General features: G+C 48.8%; 3 protein-coding genes across 9 annotated transcripts in view; 2 read left to right on the top strand and 1 right to left on the bottom strand.

Moving 5' to 3' along the window:
* TIPIN (TIMELESS interacting protein) overlaps positions 1-23,260 on the top strand; it is a 249,307-nt gene that overhangs the window by 110,252 nt on the left and 115,795 nt on the right. The gene's annotated exons all lie outside the window — the stretch shown is intronic.
* Positions 681-22,361, top strand: SNAPC5 (small nuclear RNA activating complex polypeptide 5). 7 transcript variants are annotated; one of them, XR_009541132.1, is made up of 5 exons: positions 681-1,064; positions 2,348-2,437; positions 3,203-3,339; positions 16,115-16,161; positions 22,316-22,361. XR_009541132.1 is itself a non-coding variant. In XM_060152537.1 (5 exons), exons 4-5 carry the CDS (start codon positions 2,372-2,374, stop codon positions 3,320-3,322), a joined length of 183 nt encoding a protein of 60 aa, XP_060008520.1. In that variant the 5' UTR covers positions 937-1,064; positions 1,469-1,752; positions 1,837-2,020; positions 2,348-2,371; the 3' UTR covers positions 3,323-4,376. The 7 variants fall into 7 exon arrangements, 6 of the variants coding, with proteins under 6 accessions (XP_060008501.1, XP_060008490.1, XP_060008511.1 ...); XM_060152537.1 differs by lacking the exons at positions 16,115-16,161; positions 22,316-22,361 and adding exons at positions 1,469-1,752; positions 1,837-2,020 and having other exon boundaries at positions 937-1,064; positions 3,206-4,376; XM_060152518.1 differs by lacking the exons at positions 16,115-16,161; positions 22,316-22,361 and adding an exon at positions 6,828-8,575 and having other exon boundaries at positions 686-1,064.
* The window catches only part of MAP2K1 (mitogen-activated protein kinase kinase 1), a 79,530-nt gene continuing 62,271 nt past the window's right edge, over positions 6,002-23,260 (bottom strand). Inside the window, exons 6-11 of the mRNA XM_060152493.1 lie at positions 15,026-15,150; positions 12,174-12,375; positions 10,858-10,922; positions 8,135-8,196; positions 7,690-7,735; positions 6,002-7,036 (exon numbers count right to left, since the gene is read on the bottom strand). Coding sequence (XP_060008476.1) covers positions 6,923-7,036; positions 7,690-7,735; positions 8,135-8,196; positions 10,858-10,922; positions 12,174-12,375; positions 15,026-15,150 — 614 coding nt within the window. The 3' untranslated portion in view covers positions 6,002-6,922. The remainder of the gene's footprint in view (positions 7,037-7,689; positions 7,736-8,134; positions 8,197-10,857; positions 10,923-12,173; positions 12,376-15,025; positions 15,151-23,260) is intronic.

Raw genomic sequence — 23,260 nt, 5'->3', positions numbered from 1 at the left:
AAACTCTTTAGCTCCCCTCTCCCATAAGAAAAACACCTTGGAAAATGGGTGAAGTTCGGTAAAGATCTGACATTTTCAGTAACCACAAGAGGGCAGAATCAGAATACATTTTTTAAAGTATAGCAGTAAGAAACTGACGCTTCCTTCAGAGGTGTTATAACCTGGTGTTAGAATACAGTTGATGGAGGGAATGCTTGCCACCTTTTTGATATTTGGACCCTTGGTATGAAAAGTGCTAGGAGCTTTTTTCACAACCACTTGTGCGTTTTTAGTAGGCATGAATATGTTGACCGAGCATGCTAGTGCAGAGAATGTACCCAAACGTTCGTCCTTCCCTACTTTGTCATGTCAGGGTCTTGTTTTGCATCTGGCTTTGTTCCCGTTGGCAGTCTATCCTTGCATTCATAGATAAGAAATCCCAGTTCCTTAGCATGAAAAAACACCGTCCAATTTGTTGAAACACCAATCTGTCTTACGCGCTTTAATTTGCGCAGGCCTCCTGGGAAACCCCTTTCATGTGACTGGGAATCCTCGCCTGCCTGGACCTTCACAGGGCTCTTGTACCATGCACATACGCTGGCAATAGTCCCTGCCTTCAAACGCGTCTGCAGGTTTGCGGGAGCGAAAGCAGCCGCCTGACGCAACACCAGTGGAAGGGTGCTAACAGTGCTGTTCAGCTGAAGCACCTGACACATGCCATCTGACCATTTTTATCTCTAGGTCCTTTACAGCTCCAACGCATTTTGCCTTAGGAATCATCATTGGAGTCTAGGTTTTTGGTTTAAAACCCCCACTTCATCCGTGGGCCGAGCTCGTCCGCGGAGGAGCGGCCACCCCAGCCGCCAGCAGGAAGCGGCCGCCACGCCCCAAAGTGCCGCCAGCCCCGCCCGACCCGCTCTTCCGTTTCCGGTAGCGCGGCGCGGAGGTGGCGTCATCTGCGAGTGGCCGGCCGGCCGCCAGCGCGAAGACGCGCGATGTTGAGCCGGCTTCAGGAGCTGCGCAAGGAGGAGGAGACGCTGCTCCGGTTGAAAGCGGCCCTGCACGACCAGCTGAACCGGCTCAAGGTGACCCTGCGCCCCCCACTCCGCTCCTCCATTCCGTCCCCTCGGCGCCCCGGGCCGCCCGGCTCTCCGCGGAGCCCAGGCGTCTGCGGCGCCCGCCTGCTGCCGCCGGTTAGCCCTTACTCACCCGGCCTTCGCGGCTGGACCTGGTGGCTTACCGGCGCCTGGGGGGCTGGATTTGAGATTGTGGGTCCACTCCTCTAAGAATCTTGATCACGCAGGTCTGGGCTGAGACTCAGCCATCAGTTTGGCTAGTGCACCCTCCCCCACACCGGACCCCTGCAGCCCCGGAAACGCGGACGGCCGCACCACGCGCTGAGGAAGGGAGACCTCCCGCAGGCTCGCCTAGGCTGCCCCTGCCCCCCATCGGCCTCCCCTCCCGAGCCCCTATTCTCTTTACTACCTAGTATGGTCGGTCGATACAGCTCTAGTCTCGCAAAGCCGACCGGCTGGCGGATGCGCCCACTCTGCGAAGGAAAACGGTGAGGCCCTGCGAGAAGAGACCAGCCACAAAGTAGTTCCCGGTAGCTCTTACCCCCGGAGCTGTTACCGACTCCACGGCCTTGACGAGGAGTTGAGATTGACACCCATCAGCGGCAGTTCCCAGGCCTCTGCGGAAGTCACCCCTTTCAGCCTCAGTGACACGCTCCTGCTAATTCCTGTTCGGCACTTCCAGGCTCTCTAAATCCAAGTGAGATGAGGGTTATGAAGGCTGTTTGTAAACTGAGTAGTATTGTCCACTTGCGACCTATGAAAACAGTGCGCTTTCCCTTAGGGTACATGTAATGGCCTGCACTTCTTTATGTTCTCACATCGCCGCAGTGCCTGTACCAGTGCCTAACGTGAGCGTGCTGACGATGACCGCGGCCAGAGCCTAGATTCCTTTGTGCTCCGGGGAACGCTCCCATTTTCCAGTCTTCCTGCCTTCGATTTCTCATTACGGGGTAGACAAGCTTCGGGTGTGTGGAATCAGAAGACACCTGGCTTTATTTAGCGCATGCTTGTGTTTTCTCCCCTGGGCTGCTAGGTCTGGGGGAGTGGAAGCCTCGGCTCAGCTGGACCACCTGTTCACCCTAGGAGAGAGGGGCTGGAAGCTTTCTGTGCTGTTTCCTTAAGAGGTGGGGAAAGCTCGAGGAGCCCACCCTTCCCTCTGGAGCTTCACAGAGCTTACACTGTTTTCATTTCCTCTCATGATGCCCACAGCTTACAGCATGCTCAGTACATCTCACCTACATCAGTAGCCCAATGACACAGTAAGGAAAGTGTCCTTGACTCTTCTTTTCCAGGTTGAAGAATTGGCCCTCCAGTCAATGATTAGTTCTGGGAGAGAAGATGAGATGCTGTCTTCTCAACCTGCGCCTGAACAGTCACATGATGTAAGCTTAATCAAGTGTGGGCCTGGGGAGTCCATTCTGCTCTTACGCTGCTTAGCCATCAAAAATTGTAAATTACGTTATCAAGCCCAAAGGACTCTGGGAAGTGGTGTTAAGAACTTTCCAGTTTAATAAACTGGATTGTCTGTATTACTGTTTTAAACAGGGAACATCTACCAGCTAGCTACACTGTGGTTGACTGTACTTTTATATTGCCTCGACCTTCCTATTCATCCACTTTCTCTAGTCACTCCAGTGAACCGGGGAGAGTGTGAAGATCTTTGCAGGAAGATGTCAAAACTTGCTGTTCTGTGAATAAGCAAGCTTGGGATTTAAAAATAGAGTGTAGCTTCAGCTACAAAGCCTAGTGCTAAAAAATGAGTTCTTGCCCTCATCATGTCCTTCTCTCACCAAATGCCCTCAGGAAAATCATCTTCTAAATATACCATATTTGAACAGTTCTCCCAGATGTGTGTTAAGCATGTAAAACTATTGGAAAGCAGCACATCTAAGCCAGCATAATTCTTATGTAAAAACCATGTTTGTATATCAGGTAATATTCTATCAAATCTAGGGCATTTACTCTGCTCCCATTTTGGCAATGGGGGTTGGGGGGTCAGGGTAGAATTTGGAGAAATAGGAAACTGGCTACAGTTCTTAGTGATAAATATTGCGGATGAATACGCAATTGAGATTTTATTTGAAAACACTAATTTGTTTTGAGGCCAGTGTTCTTCTTACTAATCCATAATGTGTCCTTGACTAAAGCAGATGTTGGTGCATGTAGACAATGAAGCATCAATCAACCAGACCGCACTGGAGTTGAGCACAAGGAGCCATGTGCCAGAAGAGGAGGAGGAGGAGGAGGAGGAAGAATCAGATTCCTGAAGGGGAGAAGAGCCAGGGTTAGTCACAGGAGTTAAGTTCTAAGCCGCAGGAACTTTCCTTCTTCAAAGAATTCTTGCCATGGGCCCTGTAGCCTCCTTTAAAAGGAAGCAAGAACTTTAGGAGGATGTGTAGTTGTAGAAATGGTTCCATCAATAACTCAAGTTTCAGAGTGCTTTAACCAAAATTAGTGACATACAGAAAAGCTGAGATGCAGTGTTTCAATATTGAGCAATATGGGTGGTGCTGTGTTTATATTCTGGTCAGATTCAGTAATTGTGTTCAAAACCAAAAACTTCCTCTGAAATGCTACTGAGAAGGTCTGGCATTTGCAAAAAGGGCAGAGTTTAAATACAAGCCAGCCTTTACAATCAACAAGGCCTCTTTTAAGAAAACCAATTATAAACACTGTTTGCATGCCATTGAACCCTTGTGAGCAGAGCAAGGCCACAGTGTGGGAGAGAAAGATGACAAAGAGGAGGACAGAGGGCCACTTGAGAGCACAAGCTGTTGCCACCTCTCAGTGACATCGTAAAACGGCCTACTAACATGCTTTGTATGGCTGTTACCACATCTAGGTTGAGACATCACTATGGTAAAATGTGCTTAGAAATAAAGATAAATAGTCGTCATGCAGCTTGCTGCTTTCCAGACAGAAACAGAAAAGGGTCAGTTCCCCTGGGGCGAACAATATAGTAGGATGGTTGAAAACCCATTTCTGGACTTAGGAAATGTGCCATTGAAGGATCACTGGGCTTGGGAGGTTGGATTTTGTAATAAAGAGATGACAGTTACAGAGTAAGAGTTGTTAAACTTCGGATTTGAAGTTGAGACTCATTTCTGCATACTGTCCCTTTTCCACTGAATGTACAGACAAGTAGTTGCTTAATTTTATGAAAGTAATTGGCCCTGCCCAGAAAAGCCAAACAAAACACAAACAACCTCCTCAAGCACAGCTCCTTACAAAACTGTTCCAGAAGAGAGCACAGACATATTTGTTAATATTTCATTAAAGTTATTTTGAGCTACTCTTACAGGAAGTAGCCAGAAGTTTAAATGAGCATGTTTCTTGGAAAACACAGTGTGAAAATTATTTTGCAACAAAAAGCATCAAGGTACACATCTTGGGGTCTAACTTAAAACATGAGCATGGGTTTTTAAGAGCTAGAAAAGTTGGGTATGAATTCTAGCTTGACCACCAACTGGTTGCTTGCTTTTCACCTTTGCAGCTCACTTTCCCATCTGTAAAATGAGAGTACTCGTATCTGCTCTAGCAGTTTTACAGGTCCTTGTGAGACACTCACAAGGCATCCTTTAAAAATCCAACTATTGGCAATTTCCTGGTGGTCCAGTGGTTAGGACTCCGCGCTTTCACTGCCGAGGGCCCGGGTTCAATCCCTGGTGGGGGAACTAAGATCCTGCAAGCCTTGCGGCGGCTGGGGGAAAAAAATCTATTATTGGCATCTCAGTAAGGAAGTTTGAGTAAGGAATTTGGCCTGAGGAACTCAAAAAACACAGCAAGAGTGATGTAGGGAACATCATTCTTGAGAATTAGATCATTCTTGGTGAAAAGTACTAGGAAGAAATCTTTTTGACTCTCAAAATGAAATACCTTTGGATGTGAATAGAGGATTTAAAACACCCCTCAAAAGAAATTGACCTTGGAAGTGTTCAGATCCAGGTTTTAGACACCAGGTTGCCCCATTCATTAGTTGGCACACTTTGAGACATTCTCAGTGGTGGTGACATCCTCTCTGTTAGGAAAAGACCCTGGGTGTGAGTAGGGTGTGGGTCTTAAACCTCGTCTGAATGTTTGTGTATTGAAAACATGTAAGTTAGGCTGTTAACCTAGAACGGATGTTAGCCTCGCAGTGAGAAAAAATAAATGACTGGCTGAGGCAGCTGTGTATATATAGCACTGACCAGTTTTTAAAATCCTGGTTGTATCTCAGGCTCTGGTAGATCTAGAGTGGAACTACCTACTCAGGAGATTTACCTAAGTTCTGTTTTTTAATTTGAAAACGAAATAGGCCTTTTATTGTTAAATATATATTTATTTTGGTTTTCTGTCACCTGCTCTCGAAGAAAATGAGGGAAGGCAGCCTCACATATAACCTAAATCTCAGAAGTTACTGTTCAAAGAAAGAAGGGTAGCCAGTTGGGACACAGCTTCATTTTCTGTGGCTTCACTGCCGCCCCACAGTCAGGACAAACCCAGGGCCAGGCACTTGTTTCCTCTCCAGGAAAGTGTCTCAGGTGTAACTGGAGAGAGAAGGGAAGCCATTGCTCAGTGGAGCACAGCAGCATGGCACAGTCCCGGGTGGAGGCTCCAGTGCCAGTCAGGCACCGGCCGCCCCCCAATCCTACCCCCACCTACTGTTTTTCCCTTGTATAAAAAGACGGAAGGAATCAGTGGCATCTTTTCACAGGTCCACAGGAAAAGTGGTTGAAAGATAAGGGTGCTTGCTGAGAAGAACTGGACAAAGTCCAAAGATTAGAATTACAGGAAGCCGCATTAGTCCAAAGCACTGAACTTGTCCTCAGTGTGGTATTTCCGCCTTCCAGCCTCCTTCCTGTCTTTGCCTTTTCCCTCTCAGTAATGTGTGGCTGCTAAATGCCTTGATTTCTTATGCACTACAGATATTGAAAATCCCTCCACAAAGGCAGAAATATCTTTCACCCTTTGAATTGATAGTATATTTATTAGAATAAGAGATCAGATTTGTTAAACGTCTGGATTAAAATGGTAAAAGGATTTCCATACAGTTTTTAGGCACTATACACACTGTTGTTTACAATAGCATCAGTACTTGGATTCGGGGAAAGATAAATCTCATACATGTTAATGCCTTGATCCATTTGTAACATTCAGAGTAACTCCACCATTTTAGAAACACTAATCCAAACTTAAAGAGACATAGCACTAAATATCCCACAGGGTATATTTAAAAATAAATACAGAAATACAACCAGAAGTCTACAGATCATCACAGTAGACAGACTGGTGAAGCCCCAGCTATCATGGCAGTGAAGGGCTCTGGCTAGATTTTGATGGAAACTGCTGAATTCTACACCAAAAGCAAAAACATAATGAAATAACATGATATACTCTCTCTCTGATGCTCATTTTCATAGCAGCAAAGCATGCTTCACATGCACTGCCTGTGAAGGATCTTACAAGGCCCCTTCCTACTCAAATTGGAAAGAAGGTAAGCCTGGCAAGAATGAAGTACCACCAAGTGTCAAAGAATCCCGAAAACACAGGCAGCCAGCCAGTCACGGTGTGGGAGAGCAGTGCAGTTTTCAGTAAGAAGGACGACCCACAGTCACCAAAGTTTCACTGTAGTTCAACATTGCACGTTTTGATCATCAGCATACACAAAAATAGCCCCAAGCACAAAGCCAGTCCACTCGGGAATAACGATAGTAATAAGAATAAAGATGAAAATATTGAAAATGACACAAGTAGAATTTTGGCACATGCTGTGTTCTTCATCCTTTGTCATAGGTAAAATGCACATCTGAACAGAGACAGGCATGGGAAGTAGGCCCAGAAGCAACATGGCATGCTGCTGGGCAGGGGACTCGGCTCTTCCCCAATGCTTAGATGCCAGCCACGTGGGTGGGTGTGCTGGGCTGGTTAAGGCCGATGGTGGAGCAGAGCCAACCTGCAAAATCCACTTCCTCAGCATCAGATCTCTTGATAAAAGCATGAACCTGTGTGTGAGGAAATGGACAGAAAGTGTATTTAAAAACCAAGGAGGAAAATTCAAGAATCCTGGGTCTGGAGGTTGTGCTACATTTGGAAGGTGCTCTGGGAGCCTGCCCTTGGCCAGTTGCAGGCCCAACCCCCTGGCTCTGCTGGTCTTACCCCTTCCCCAAGCCCGCTCTCTCTCAAATGGAGACAGCAGCTCTGCCTGCAGTGCCTCGCAGCGTTGTTAAAGGAGCAAAGGAACTGATGAACTTGAAAGCGCATGTTAACGCTGACCAGGCTCTACATGGCATGTGAGTTCAGACATTCAGTATCCCACTCCTCCTCCTACCACCACCACCACCATGTAGGAGACAAAGTTACTTGGTGAGGGTACCGAATCTAAGATAGTACTACAAAAAGGCCCTGTCCCCTTGCAGGGGTGGGCTGGCCCTTTTCCCTGGACTCCCTCTGGCTGCAGGGTCATCCCGGCTTTTCCATTAAACTGATAGGAGGACAGGGGAGATATGTTGGGTATCCTGCAGGCCCCTGATCAGCTGGACTACAGTGGTCAAGGCAGAGCAGGGTATGGGCTCTGGAAATACTGGATAGATGACTGACAGAGGAGAACAAATGAGTAAGCAGGTGGCAGTGTAAGAATCTGAAATAAATGACTTACCATGAGTTGCTTCAAATCTGCTCTCTCTGCAGGGTTTTTTATTAAGCTTAAAGGAAGAAAGAGTGTGAGAGCTCTTGCTTGGCACTGGTTCTAATTCTACTTACATGTGCATGCATGCCCGTCCTCCCCACACCCCATAGGCTCTGAGGAAGAGTGCCTAAGCCTTACCCACCTTCCTGTTCTTAGCAGAGTGTCACACCCACAGCAGGTTAATAAACGCTTGTTGAATTAAACTAAGGCCAAAAGGCAATATGCCAGTCCCTTTACAATAAGTGCTGAGCGCAGCAGCTGTTTTGCCCACTGCTAGAGTCAGATAGGTCACCGACGTCCTAGCACTCTGGATGAAGGGCAGCAGCTAAAGGGTAAAAGGCAAAGCTGTGCTCTCCAAGATGGATGCGGAGCCTGACAAAACCAAAGTACTTTCAGAGAACAGGAGGTGACTTACCATTTATTCACAAAGTCTTGAAATTCCAGACTGAATACTCCACTGGGCAATTTTGGAGGAGGCTGCAAGTACATGTGAAGACATAAGAAATGCCCAGTGTCCTGCTCCACCATCTCTCCCTTCCCCACTCCCACCTCTGGGCGGTGCTGCCCTTATCCAGTCAAGGAAAGGCACGGGTGAGAGGCCAATGGCTGCTACCGGGTTACCCTGTTGGAACCATCAATCTCAAACCAGTCGGAACTGGGGCCAGGTCAGTGTTCTGAGCACTCACTTGTCTAGTGACTGAATAAATCACTGTTCCTCTCTGAGCCTCAGATGACCCTTCTGTGAAACGAGGAGGTTGGGCTTAACAATCCCTGGGGCTCTTTTTAGCTCGGAGGCTCTACCACTGTACATCTTGGAGTGTGGCAGGGAAACAGAACCATCAATTACCAGGAACAGCAGCTAGGGGGTGTGCAAACCACTAGGCATAGCCCAGCCCAGACAGCACCTGTAAGGCTGGCTAAATAATAAAATGTTTACCCCTCCTGAGCTCTGAAGGAGCACACAAAGGTTAAAAAACCATTAACTGGCAGAGAGCTGGGTCTGGAAGAATGTTACCTACACACTCACTGCAGGAATCAGGGTGTTTGCAGGTATCAGAGCAAGCACACTGGTAGGAGCCCTCGTCTTTCCAGGGTGCATGGTGGAGATCACACAGGGCAAGGCCCTGGGACACCCTGCTCATGCACCACACAGCCCCCCACCCTTCTTGTGACCCGTACTGGGGTTCTGTGCAGCTTCCTTGTGAGCTGACTCCCCGACACTGCTCTGATGTGTAACCCAAGTCAACAGGTGATTGGAGACTAAAAATCAAACACTAACGTTACCAGAGGAGTCCAGCCTAGTCCTCTTCCCCTGAACGCCTTATCAGAACAGCAGGTGAATAAGCCTGATCCCAGGTCATGGCCTAAAGGCCAGCTTTTGGGGCCCACGGTGCTGAGGGGGGACGAAGGGACTATTCAAGGGAGAGGCCAGGCAAGGGAGGGGCGGTGTGCCAACAGAGTGTGAGGTGCAGGCCACCTGTCACCACTGTGCAGCCCAGCCTCCTGGGAGGTAGGATGGGGGCTAAGAGGAGAAGGTGGGAAAGAAGGAAGAGCGCTAGGGGGGACGGGCCTGAGCTGCTTTTCATCTTGGAGCCTGTTTCCTTAGCTGTATGAAAAGGATAACAAAACCAACGTGGCCCACCTGAGCAGTGCTTGGAGCACTCAGTAGGAAAATGAATGTGAAAATATCTAAGAAATCGGTGCACACTAGGTGACTGGCAACGATTTTGACCTCAGCCATCCCTTCCCTTAATGTGGCTCCCACCCAGCATGACCCAGTTTAGGTCCCAGCACGAGAGGATGGCTTTCCTAACACAAATGCAACACATTCTGCCTTCCTTGAGTCCTTAAGCAGCCTGGATCAGATCCCGAACTTGCTGTGTCCCACAGTGCTTAGCGTAAAGCTGTGCAGCCAGGCAGTAAAGAGAGCTGAACTAAGCTCTCCAGTAGGCTGTGAACCAGTGACAGTGATTTTTTAACTGCTGGGGTGAGCCAGGATTTTCCCCGCTGAGTTTGTAATGAACAAGGGGACCTATCTGAGCCTTTGGGGGTCTGGTTTTAGAGAGCAGTAAGAATGCCTGAAACTCCACTAGTCTCAAGGAAGAAGAAAATGGGGTGATGCCCTTTACCATGCACTTCAGCCGAGTGGGAGGCCTCCAGCTGCCTCCCAAACAGGTCAGAGCTAGACCATTCTCTTCCTCTACCCATGCTGCTCCAGACACCGAGAGCAATGGCCTTCCTTAATGACCTGAAATCCTGTCCTGCCCTCAGGCTCCTCCAGCCCTGCCCCACCCTCCTCTGAGCAGCCATGGTGCTAGTCCCTAGCTTCCCGCTCCCCCAAACGCAAACTGATGAATACTTGTCAGTCCCTTCCTTGATCCTTTTTACATTTAAACATACTGGTATATATATTTCACAAATAATATATCTTCTTTGTATTAAAGTTAGCCAACAGCAATTGAATCACCTGTTATTCCATCACTTCAAGATAATCACTATATCATATTACTTTCCAGGCTTTATGTGCACGTACATGCGTACATAGATTTCTTTAAAGAACCAATCATGGTATGCATACTATTTTATAATCTGCTTTTTTCACACAACTAATAGTGGATATTTTCCATATCTCTTTCTGCACTGTCACTTTTTATGTTCATTGCTTTATATGGAGAAAACCATATATTGCAGTTACACATGCATTTACCTTGCCTCCCCTACACAATCTAACAGTCTTTAAGACCTGAGACTGTTTTTCCATTTGTGGATCCCCATGTCACTCCTACCGCCACCCGACAGTGCTTAGCACATAGTAAGTGCACAAGAAATGCTAGGTGAAAAAAAGGAAATGCCTGGTGAACGAAGGATGAGAATGTAAATGGGCAGGGGGAGGCTCCTGAATCTGAGAGAGGAGGAGGGACTCAGAGCTGCATGAAGATGTTCCTGGGGAAGGGACTTCTTCAGCCTCTCATCCAGCCACCCAATTCCAGGATCATGATGCACAAACCAGGACACACAAATCTTGAAGCCCAGGCAGCCCACACTGTGGGAACAGTTCAGAGGTTTCCCAGACAAATCAACTGTGAGTTTTTTTCTTAGGAGGAGCAAATAAATTCCAAAAGCCATGCAGTACCTTACCTCATTGACTATGTAATCCAACAACTCAAAAATTGCCATGGGAGGTCGGCTGTCCATTCCATAAGCTACAGATTTTATAAAAAGAGAAAAGAAAACACTTCTCAGAAACAGAAGGTTATTTGCCAATATGAGGCTAGGGGTGGGCATGGACCCTAGTGACTAGAACAGAGTGTGGACGATAAAGAGAGACAGAAGAGCCACAGATAAGGCCTGAACGCAGAGGGGACCAGCCAAAGCCACGGAGTCAGCTGACCAGGGTTGGAGTCTGGGCTCTGCCGCATCCAAGCTTTGTGACCTTAGGTAAATCAGCTGAGCACTGAGCCTCGTTTTGAGTTTTGTAGAGATGGGTAAAAATTATGTCCGCCTTCCTCCCCTTCCCTACACTGAAAGAGGAGCAAATGAGATAATAACTAAATCCTTGAGAGTTATTCAGTTTTCATTTTCCCTGAACTTGGGTCTCTTCCTCTTGGCTCTCCGGGGCCACAGCCACCAGCCCCTGCAACAACCCGCCATCGGCTACCCCTGCCCCCTCCTGTTTTTCCTTTCATACATGCCCTCTCCCATGGGGGCCTCATGGAGGTAAAGACCAGGTCTCCCTGGTCAGACAGGAATGTCCTAGCAGGAGCTACATCAGAAGATGATAGCTGGGCCAGGATCTTCCAATACCAGGTTTCCTTCACAGTTCAGAAAGGCAGGCAGTGCTACACAGTGCTTACCATCTCAGAGTCAGACCTGGCCACTTACAAATAAATGCATGTGGCGAGTCAAGCACTCTGTGCCTCAGTTTCCTCACATCTAAAATGGAAATTAGAGTAGTGCTCACACACGACTGCTATTAAAATTAGACAACGCCAGGCAAATCTATGCAGATAGAAAGTAGACTGGTGGTTGCCCGGGGGTCTGGATGGGGCAGCTGGGAGTGATTGCTAATGGAGATGGTTTCTTTCTGGGAGGATGGAAATGTTCTTGAATTACACAGTGGTGATGGTTGTACAACATGGAGGAATACACTAAAAACCACTGAACTGTACATTTTAAAATGTGCGTTTTATGTTATGTTAATTTTATCTCCATTTTTTAAAAAAATCTACCTAAAACAAAGTCATGATTTTTAAAATTAGACAATACATAAAAAATAGTACCAGGAACACAGTGGGCACTCAACAAATGGTAGGAAGTTGTTGGTAATAATAATTTCCTACACGTGGAGACCCATGCCCCAGCCTGGCTCCAGAGACAGAGAATCAGCCCTCCAGAAACCCCTGACAGCAAAAGACCACCCACAGGCCAAGCTGGGGCCACACCAGGCCACTCACAGCTGAGGGGCCTTCCGGGAGTCCTTGGCCGGGGCGGTGTCTCAGCCGCATCTCCCTCCACCTGGCACCCAAACACCAGCTCCAGCTCCTTGGCATCTGGAGGAGGGATGGGATACCTCCCGACCGCCATCTCAACCAGAGAGAGCCCCATGCTCCAGATGTCCGACTGCACCGAGTAATGAGTCCCCTGGAGTCTTTCTGGCTGCAGGAGAGACAGACACATTTATCACCTGTGAGCTAGCTTGGCCCACGCAGAAGAGGGACGGGTGAGTCCTCATGAATACCTGGGGCTTCCTGCCCCTTTGAGGCTTGCTTGCACTGCAAGAGAGTGCAGGGCTGCCCTGCTTGGTCCCAGCCCTGGGTCCACTGATGCATTTTATCTTCTTCTGCCCCTTCCTCTCCAGAGCTCACATCCTGTTTCAGGACCTCCACTAACCTCTTTAATTTGGCTTCCCACCTGCCCCCAAATACCGTATCTACCAAATCCTACCTGGCTCCCGTGGGTCTGACCCCTAACTCCTGTCTCGCCTATAACCTGCCCTGAACTAACAGCATCCTACCCAGCTGGGCCCTGGCTAAGCTTCAGCTGTGGCTCCAGCTTTGCTCATCCTCGTCACTGTCTTGCATGCGCAGGACGGCTTATCCAAAGCCCAGCATGAGAGGCTCATCTTGAGTCCTGAGTCCAAAAACATGACGCTTCTGGAACATGGGTCATGAATGAGGTATCAGTGGGTAGAAAGAACACTGGCCTTGAGAGTAAGGAAAGCTGAGTTCTAAGACCAGCTTTGCCACTAACTCACTGTTCTTGGGCAACATCGAAGAGTAGAAAAGGCAAAGGATCTGGGTTCAAGTCCCAAGTCTGGGACTTACAAGCTAGGTGATCCTGAGCCTCAGTTTCCTGGGGCTAATGAAATGGGACTAACAACATAACAAAATGGGGCTAATGATGATAGTAACAACATAACAAAATACCTGCTCTACTAACTAGGGCACTGGAAAGGTCAAATCAAATGAAAATGTATGTTAGATGTTGCAAAATGTTATGCAAATATGAGTTGTTATTGGTGAGAATAGTCAAAGAGAAAGAAATATTATATATAGTGCTATACAAAGCATTATTTTTACTGAGCATTAATTGAAATAGTACATGTATTCCAAGAACCCTACCAAAAAAAAAAAATCTTTATTCTGACCATCGTGCACTTATTTAGACATCAAATTCATTTCACCCATAGGATTTTTCACTAACCCCAACACTGAACTATTTTGGAACTGACCATGTAACCACAAAAACCCAAACCACTAAACCCTGGATCAATATAAGTCCCAGGGCCTGTTCATCGATTTTGAACTTGATAGTTGGCAGCTGAGTAGCCCAGGGTGCTAGCTGCTCAGTTTTTAGACATTTATGGAAGAAGCTGAAGAGCTGATGGGCTTCATGCCTTTAGCCACTGGAATGGAGGGGGTGGCAATGTGGGTCAGTGCCAGGTAAGTCATGTTACCAGTGGCTGGAGCCAGTGTGGGCAGGGGACAGACAAGAAGGAATGAGGGTGTGAGCAGGACCTTCCACACAGGGCGGCCAGGAGCAGCTGCCGAATCCTACCTAAGAGGCAAGTGAGAGCCTGCAGTGCGAAGGGGGACTGACCGGCAAGGAAGCCCAGCTTTCAGCGCCGGCTCTGCAAGGTGAAGTGAACAGGTCACTTCACCTCCCTGAGTCTACATTTCCTCGTCTCTAAAATGGGTACACTAATCTTTACTTCATGGGACAACCATACAGATCAAAGAGGATCACCACTCCAGGATGTGAAAGTCCTTGAAGAGTGTACAGAAAACACAATGCGCTAAGATGCCCTGAGCCCCCGTGTCGGCCCCTCCTTCCACCTCCGCGAAGGCCTCCCACTCACTCCAGCTAATGCTCCTCTACTCTGCCCTGGCCAGCACTCACCCAGAGCCACATTTCCCCTTTCTGAATCGTACTCACGAGCGTGTTAGCCATTTACTCACCCATTCAGTCAACCAAACATTCACTCACTTGCCAAGAATTCCCTGAACATCTACAGCGTGCCAGGAGCCAAACCAGACCCTTGGGACAACAGAGACACCTCCGGCCCTATCCCTGCCCCCCAGGGAGCTGGTTGTATGGGGGAAGCAAAAGAACATGCCAATGTCACTCCTGGGCTCGGTGGAAGCCAGCAGGGCTAGAAGCAGGAAACGCCAGGTAGGTGTGCTGTGGTGAGAGATGGGCAGGTAACTGGGAGACATGCAGTGAGGAGGGAGAGAAGAGGCTGGACTGGGGAGACAATTCTGAATAGACTCACAGGAGTTGGGGGTTGCTAGATGCTAAAAGGATGGGGAGCTGGGAAGAGAGGTTAAAGGCTGATGCTCAGGTCTCTACCCTGAAAAACTAAGGAAACAGTGATGCCATTTACTGCTAAAGGAAATGGTGGGGCGATGTGGGGTGGGGGCATGTCTGGGCATGTCAGTCTGAGCGTCTGAAGACGATCAGGCAGAGGTCCTGAGGGTAGCTGGAGCTCAATGTCTTCAGAATGGAAGCCAAGCTCTGGGAAACATCCAAGTGCCAGTGAGAGCTGAAGCTGTGATCCTACTATCTCTTCCACTGAGTCAGGGCCCCAGGGCCCCAACCATGCTCCAAGGCCTGTGAAAGGCCAAGACCATCTCCCCATCAGACTTTGATCTCCTCTGGGAGGGGACCACAATGCCTCATCCCTCGTTCTTTCTCACCCACCCCCATCACCCAAGCACAAGGGTCTGGCTCCGTAGGGGAAGGCACCCACTTGGCTTCTATTCCTGATCAGATAAGAAGCTGGAAAAATGGAACGAGGTGCTCATACCGACATGTAGGACCTTGTGCCCACGAAGGAGTTGGCCATGGAGTCGATGAGCTGCCCGCTGACCCCAAAGTCACAGAGCTTGATCTCCCCACGGGAGTTCACTAGGATGTTGGAAGGCTTGACATCTGTAGGGAAAAGAAAACAGACAAGTAGAGAACTGACACAGGTAGGTTGGGAAGGGGAAGGTCAGCACTCCCCAGACAGACCAGCCCTGACCACGAATGCCACGACACACCCCAGCCCCCATCACAGAGCCAGCCCCTGGCTTAGGAGCACTGGACACCAAGGCCCCTTACTGCCCTTCGTTCAGGGTTCGAGGAAGGGCTGGCAGCAGAGGAATGACAAGCTGCTGTAGAAGCGGGACAAAAAGCCAGTGTTTTCCACTCTTTGAGAATCCAGACTGGGCCAGATGACCCACAGGAAGGAGTCAGTTACCATGAATGATCAAGATTTCAAGCTCTGTTGTTTCAACTGCCCCTGTTGGCAAGACACAATATCTGCCGCCGGATCATAAGGTAGGAAGACATAATAAGACCTGGATGCTTGCTGAGGCTACAGACCAAAGACTAAAGGAGGATGGGATGGAGGCAGGAACTCCTATTATTTATTTTTTTGTGGAATGTCCTATAAATATCACTTAAATCTATCTGGTCAATTGTGTCATTTAAAGCTTGTGTTTCCTTATTAATTTTCTATCTGGATGACCTGTCCATTTGTGTAAGTGAGGTGTTAAAGTCCCCCACTATTATTGTGTTATTGTCGATTTCCTCTTTTATAGCTGTTAGCAGTTGCCTTATGTATTGAGGGGCTCCTATCTTGGGTGCATATATATTTATAATTGTTATATCTTCCTCTTGGATTGATCCCTTGATCATTATGTAGTGTTCTTCCTTGTCTCTTGTAACATTCTTTATTTTAGATTCTATTTTATCTGATATGAGTATTGCTACTCTAGCTTTCTTTTGATTTCCATTTGCATGGAATATCTTCTTCCATCCCCTCACTTTCAGTCTGTATGTGTCCCTAGGTCTGAAGTGGGTCTCTTGTAGACAGCATATATATGGGTCTTTTTTTTTTGTTTCCATTCAGCGAGCCTGTGTCTCTGCGTTGGAGCATTTAATCCATTCATATTTAAGGTAATTATCATTATGTATGTTCATGTTACCACTTTCTTAATTGTTTTGAGTTTGTTTTTGCAGGTCCTTTTATTCTCCTGTGTTTCCCACGTAGAGAAGTTCCTTTAGCATTTGCTGTAGAGATGATTTGGTCGTGCTGAATTCTCTTAGCTTTTGCTTGTCTGTAAAGCTTTTGATTTTTCTGTCGAACCTGAATGAGATCCTTGCTGGGTAGAGTAGCCTTGGCTGTAGGTTTTTCCCTTTCTTCAATTTAAATATATTGTGCCACTCCCTTCTGGCTTGTAGAGTTTCTGCTGAGAAATCAGCTGTTAACCTTATGTGAGTTCCCTTGTATGCCATTTGTCGCTTTTCCCTCGCTGCTTTCAATAATCTCTTTGTCTTAAATTTTTGTCCGTTTGATTACTATGTGTCTCTGTGTGTTTCTCCTTGGGATTATCCTGCCTGGGACTCTCTGCACTTCCTGGACTTGGGTGGCTATTTCCTTTCCCATGTGAGGGAAATTTTCAACTATAATCTCTTCAAATATTTTCTCGGGTCCCCTCTCTCTCTCTTCTCCTTCTGGGACCCCTATAATGCAAATGTTGGTGCGCTTAATGTTGTCCCAGATGTCTCTTAGGCTGTCTTCACTTCTCTCCTTTCCTTTTTCTTTATTCTGTTCCATCGCAGTGAATTCCACCATTCTGTCTTCCAGGTCACCCATCCATTTTTCTGACTCAGTTATTCTCCTATTGATTCCCTCCAGTGTATTTTTCATTCCAGTCACTGCATTGTTCATCTCTGTCTGTTTGTTCTTTAATTCCCCCAGGTCCTCGCCAATCATTTCTTGCATCTTCTGGATCCCCGCCTCCATTTCTTTCCGAGGTCCCGGATCATCTTCACCATCATTATTCTGAATTCTTTCTTGGAAGGTTGCCTATCTCCACTTCATTCAGTTGTCCCTCTGGGGTTCCATCTTGTGACTTCATCCGGTACATACTCCTCTGCATTTTCTTTTTGTTTATCTTTCTGTGAATGTGGTTTTCATTCCACAGGCTGCAGGATTGTAGACCTTCTTGCCTCTTCTGTATGCCCTTTGGTGGATGAGGCTATCCAAGAGGCCTGTGCAAGCTTCCTGATGGGAGGGGCTGGTGGTGGTTAGAGCTGTGTGTTGCTGTGGTGGCGGAACTCCTATTATCGACCTCATGCACAGAGCATGTGGGTTTTATAAATGTGTGTGCCAGGGGCTGGGAGCCAGCTTTTGATTCTCTTTCACTGAAGTCACATCCCTAACAGCCTGCTCAACTGCATCTACCTGTTAGTCAGGGAGAGTCTCTTGCTACCAAGGCCAGAGAACTAGGGAGGCCTGAAAGCCGCTCCTCAGGGTGAAGGCAGTGCCCCCAGCGCCAGCCCCATTCCCCTTCCCTGCACTCGGACCAGCCCCGCGGCCCGCCCTGGCTCCCATCACCAATATTAGTCCACTGGCTCTTCCCTCTGCCAAGAGGTGAATTTCCAAATGTTTTTCTTCTACCATCTCCTCTGATTCAAACAACTGCCCCGTGAAGCAGGCAGAGCAGAGCCAAGAATTCTCACTTACTGAGACTTGGTAAAGGTCCCCAGGGCTTTGTGGACAGACATCAGCAAAGCAAACAATGAGGCCGGCTCAAGAGCAGGCCAAACCCGGGAGCAAAATCGTAAACCCTGCCAGGGAATCTTTGACGGAAGTAATACAGACACTATATAGGACATCTGGAGAACCAGAGGAAAAAAATGAAACCCCCATAATTCCAACCTACCAGAGCCACTATTAACATTTTATTATTTTCCCCTTCAATACGCATATGAATGTGTTTATCCTTAAACAGATTCTAACAGATCCATTTAAGTATCTTTCCAAGCGTAAACTGAAAAAAAAAAAAAAATCACCCTCTCATATCCCAGTAAGTCCTTCACCTGCCTACCTCCACCCAGCCCCTCATCATCCCCAGCCTGGGTCAGGTCCTAACCACAGCCCCCAGCCAGCTCTAGACTCTCTCCACCCACCACAGGCTCCACCAGGGCAGGGATGTTGGCTATCTGCCTCGCCCCTGTAACTGCAGAGCTAGGACAATACCTGGTACACAGGAGGTGCTCCAAAATGCCTGTGAGTGAATGGAGATAAACTCACCATGTACACATGCACATACTCAGCACCATGGGTACTGTCTTTCTAAGACCCAGCCCTCAACGTGTCACAAGACACGACAGCACAGGATGCAAGATCTTTCCAAACCCCTTGGCAACCTCCCGTGTCTCTCATATAGAGACTCTCAGAACACAGGCGTCAGAAAGAGCCTTACAGGGCATCTGGTTCCTCCCCTTCATGGTGGAGACGAAAAGCCTACAGCCCAAAGGGATCCAGGAACTTGTCTGAGGTCACACAGCAAAAACTGGATAGAGCAGGAACCAGAACTCAGACCTTGTGATGCCTGGAGCTGTCCTCTCCCCACCCTCCCTGCTGCCACATCACTCATTCCCGTGTCCACTGAGCTCCTGCCGCATGCCGGCACCACGCACGTACCTGGGACACAACAGCCAGCAAACTAACCCAGTTCCCACTGTCACAAAGCTTACACTTTAGTGTGAGGAGACAGACTAAGCAAACCAACAAACCAATGTGCAGCGTCAGGTGGTCTTAAGTCCATGAAGAAAATAGTAACAAAACCTGGTAAGAGCCCAGACAGTGAGGGGGCTGCTGCTGCGACAGGGAGATGAGGGAAGGCCTGTGTGCAGGGACGGCCCTGGAGCACTGACCTGGGGGAAGTCACACGGTGAACCGTTTTGGCCTCCTGGAGAATTATTTCAAACACACGGGGAGGTTATAAACTTCAGGGGCTCAGGAACCAACTTTTCCTTTGTTTCTTCCCAAGCCTGGGATTAGGACCGGCCCCGACAAACACTTCCCGCCAAGGAGCCCCTGGTCCTCGTCTCCACAGCACCGAGACCCTTCTCCAACAGAGGACAGATGCCTGACCCTGGGGGCCGGTGTTCAGTGTGTGCGAAGTGAGGCTGAGTAACAGGCCGGAGCCGGGAGAGCTGGGCACAGGGAGGTGCCCCAACATGAGTCCCTCCCTCCACCGAAGAACGTCCCAGCCTTTCCTTCCTGCAACTGGACCATGAAGCCCTGAGCTCCCTCACCTTCCAATGTTCCCATGGCCGGTTTAGAATTGACCTGCTAGGCCTTGTTATAAAGCAAAAGAGTGGCACTGGCTACAGAGACAGGGGACCTGTATTCAAATCCTGGCCCTGCCGCCTGCTCTACGTGCAGCCTTCAGCAAGTCCCTTCACTTCTGTAGTCTGTGGTCTGCGTATCAGTAAAGCAGTGATAACAATCCCAGCTCTCGCAACCTCACCAGATGGAGACCAGGATCAATCGAATGAACTGTGGGCATTTAAATAGCACACACGTTACAGGATCACAAAAAATGATTCTTTCACGGGTTGCCCTCTAAGACAGGCAGTTCACAGCACCAGACACCCACTCCCTCACTCCCCACTGCTGCTCAGACACCACTCTCCAGGCCACAACTGCTGCTCCGGAGCGGCTGCACTGCCTCTGTGACTGTCCTTGTATCTGATTTCTAGTCGCATGGCAAGCCAGCCTCCTTTTTTGCAGACTTATATAACGCCACTTTCCTCCCTCCCTGGCTGTGGCTCCTGCTTCCGCCACCTGCCCCAGGGAACTTCGCTGCCTGGGAGGCTGCAGAGATCCATGCGGGTGGGGGCCAGAGTGGAGCAGAGGGAAACCCTCGCGGGGGGGGGGGGGTCTCCCTGCTTGGACCACATCCATCCTGGAAGGCAGATGCACACACAGGGCCCCTCCTGGTGACCCTGAAGGCCTGACAAGAAGTTGCTTGGAGACCTGGGCACTCCACTCCACTCCAGAGCATGTGGCCAGAGCAGCCAGGCCAGGACATGCTCCTTCCCGGCAGCCCCGGCCAAGTCGGGCTCTTCTCTACGGGCAGAAAAGAGGTCAGATAAGGCCAGAGAGATTGTTTCCTCCAACTGTCAGCCTCCTGCATTTGCTTCCCACAGTCACCGCCTCTCCTTCCTCTGCTCCCATGCCCAGCAACTCCTCCCTCAGCCTGTCTTGCACAGTGACCGGCACTCCTCCCGTGGGACAGCCCCCCGCACAGAGCCTGCCTCGCAGTACAGTCCAGGCCCCTCGGCCTGCCCTTCCAAGCCCGCTGTCCTGCTCACTTCTGCAACTTCTTGCTGCAGCACGTCTCCACCTTCCCCAGGCTGGGGCTCGCCTGCCTCTCTGTGCTGGTCCCCACCCCTAAAACCTCCTCCTTTCCCACCCACCCGTTCACCTCTACATCCAGGCGCCTGGTTCTTTTGAGTGCCCTTCCCAGCATGGAATACTGCCCTGCTTTGGAGCCCTGGGAGGTTTAATCGGGCTTTTCCTGCCACATCTTCCCTAGCAGCGACCTCAAACATTGTTCACATCACAGGCGCAAGCCCTCTCTACTCCCCGAGGCCTCTTCAGGCCTTGGGTCCTCTTTCTGACCCTCCACGACTAGGAGAGTGAGGCTGGGAGGAGCCCCAGCGTGTGGTGGGACACTCTGTATTCCGCAGCAAGCACCCACCGCTCTCTGAGCTCCCAGGCTGACAAGCTTCCCTAGGAAACCTACAAGATGCTAAGGTCTGAGACCCAGATCCTGCCCCAGCTCTGCAGCAATGAAGACGGATAAACCCTCCTTCTTCAAAAATGATTAAGGAGGTGTTATGAAAAAACTAAGTGGAAGAAAGTATTTTCTTCTCTGATATTTTCTACACCAGAAATAACCACTATTCAAAGCCTCCTGATATTTCCCCCATGAGCACATGATACTAACTTGATGTCTGAGCATTTTCTTTCTTTTTTAAATTTATTTATTTTTGGCTGCGTTGGGTCTTTGTTGCTGCGCGTGGGCTTTCTCTAGTTGGGGCGAGCGGGGACTGCTCTTTGTCGCGGTGCACGGGCTTCTCATTGCGGTGGCTTCTCTTGTTGCGGAGCACGGGCTCCAGGCACGTGGGCTTCAGTAGTTGTGGCTCACGGGCTCTAGAGTGCAGGCTCAGTAGTGGCACACGGGCTTAGTTGCTCCACAGCATGTGGGATCTTCCCGGACCAGGGCTCGAACCCGTGTCCTCTGCACTGGCAGGCGGATTCTTAACCACTGAGCCACCAGGGAAGCCCCAACTTCTAAGCATTTTCTACCCCTCTTTGGATTAAAGAACTCAGCGGGGTCACCTGTTTATTCTATAAACACTAGTAAAGTGCCTGCACTGAGCTATGAGGAAAAAGGACAGGTCCCTGCCCCTGTCCAGGCTGCCACCACCAGGGGAGACAGAACTCAACAAATTAGAAGCCAGCCAACCTCGGAACACACCACAACAGCTCTGGTTCACTGAGCACCTACTATGCCAGGCCTTTTAAATATATTGTCTTCTTTAATCCTCACAACAATGGTGTGAAGTAAGCATTATTAACCCCTGCGCACAGACAAGAAACACTGAGGCCCAGAGTCTGGGAGTTATCTGTCAAAGTCACAAAGTAAGGTAATGGCAGAGGCCAGAGTAGAAGCCATAGACTGTTTATCCAGAGGCTAGCTAATCTGGGTCTAAACAACAGAGCAAATGGCAAACCACAGTGGGTTGTACTCCAAAGTTTCAGAAAAGCCATCATTATGTTGTGGGTGAAGGTGGTCAGAAGGCACAAACCTCCAGTTATAAGATGAACAAGTCCTAGAGACACAATGCACAGCATGGTGACTACAGTTAACAATACTGTATTGTATATTTGAAAGTTGCTAAGAGAGTATATCTTAAAAGTTCTCATCACAAGAAAAAAATTGTAACTATGTAAGGTGATGGATGTTAACTAGACTTCTTGTGGCCAATCACTTCACAATATACACGTATATCAAACCATTATGTTCTATATCTGAAACTAATACAACGTTATATGTCAACTGTATCTCAATTTTTTAAAAAGTTGTGGTTGGGAAGCAGGCGGGGGGGTCACTCACATTACCAATGAAACAAGCTTTATCTGGGAATAGGAGCTGACTTGGGGTAGGCTGAAATCCTTCAAATCTGGTTGTGAGAGAAAATAATTCTGAGCTCCAGTTTAGTGAGCAAAGCGCTTCCTTCTCAGCTCCAGCTCATTATCCTCCTCCTTGACAAGTTTAACTGCAAGAGACGTGCTGACAGCAGGAACTAGAGGCTGTTTCCCATCTCCTGATTAACAAGTGAGTTCAAACAGTGAGCCTTCGGAGCACGTGTGCCAGGTCCTAACAAGCAGCTATTTTTATCTCTCCACTTTCAAGAGTTTTGCAACCACGTCCAGCAACTGCATTTCAATTTCTGCTTCCCTCCCAAGATTCAGTAGGTTTTTTTTGTTCTTTCTTTTTAATTTTTTATTTTTGGCTGCGTTGGGTCTCTGTTGCTGCGTGTGGGCTTCCTCTAGTTGTGGCGAGTGGGGGCTGGTCTGTGTTGCGCTGCGCAGGCTTCTCATTGCGGTGGCTTCTCTTGTTGCAGTGCGTGGGCTCTAGGGTGCACAGGCTTCAGTAGTTGTGGCATGTGGGCTCAGTAGTTGTGGCTCACGGGCTCTAGAGCACAGGCTCAGTAGTTGTGGTGCACAGGCTTAGCTGCTCTGAGACATGTGGGATCTTCCCGGACCAGGGATCGAACCCGTGTCCCCTGCATTGGAAGGCGGATTCTTAACCACTGTGCCACCAAGGAAGTCCCTGATTCATTAGTTTTGAAATGCTTTCATTTTCTACCTTTGTGCACCCCTGTCTGCAAATGCAGTGCTCATCCCTGACCCAAAAGGCACACAAATGCTGACCATTAAACAAGAGATGATGTTGCAAGAGTTCAGGATTTGGTTTTCATCAGCACAAATTGGAAATCAGGTAGTAACAACAGCTACAGCAAAAGGTATAGGGGTTACAATAAAGGGAGAGGGAGAGAAGGGAGAGAGAAAAAGAAAAGGGGGGCTTCCCTGGTGGCGCAGTGGTTGGGAGTCCGCCTGCCGATGCAGGGGACACAGGTTCGTGCCCCGGTCCGGGAGGATCCCACGTGCCGCAGAGCGGCTGGA

This window comes from Lagenorhynchus albirostris, chromosome 1 (genome assembly GCF_949774975.1).
Source record: "Lagenorhynchus albirostris chromosome 1, mLagAlb1.1, whole genome shotgun sequence".
In the NCBI taxonomy this organism is placed as follows: domain Eukaryota; kingdom Metazoa; phylum Chordata; class Mammalia; order Artiodactyla; family Delphinidae; genus Lagenorhynchus; species Lagenorhynchus albirostris.
The sequence above is the reverse complement of the archived record's forward strand: the minus strand, read 5'-3'. Positions and strand labels throughout refer to the sequence as shown.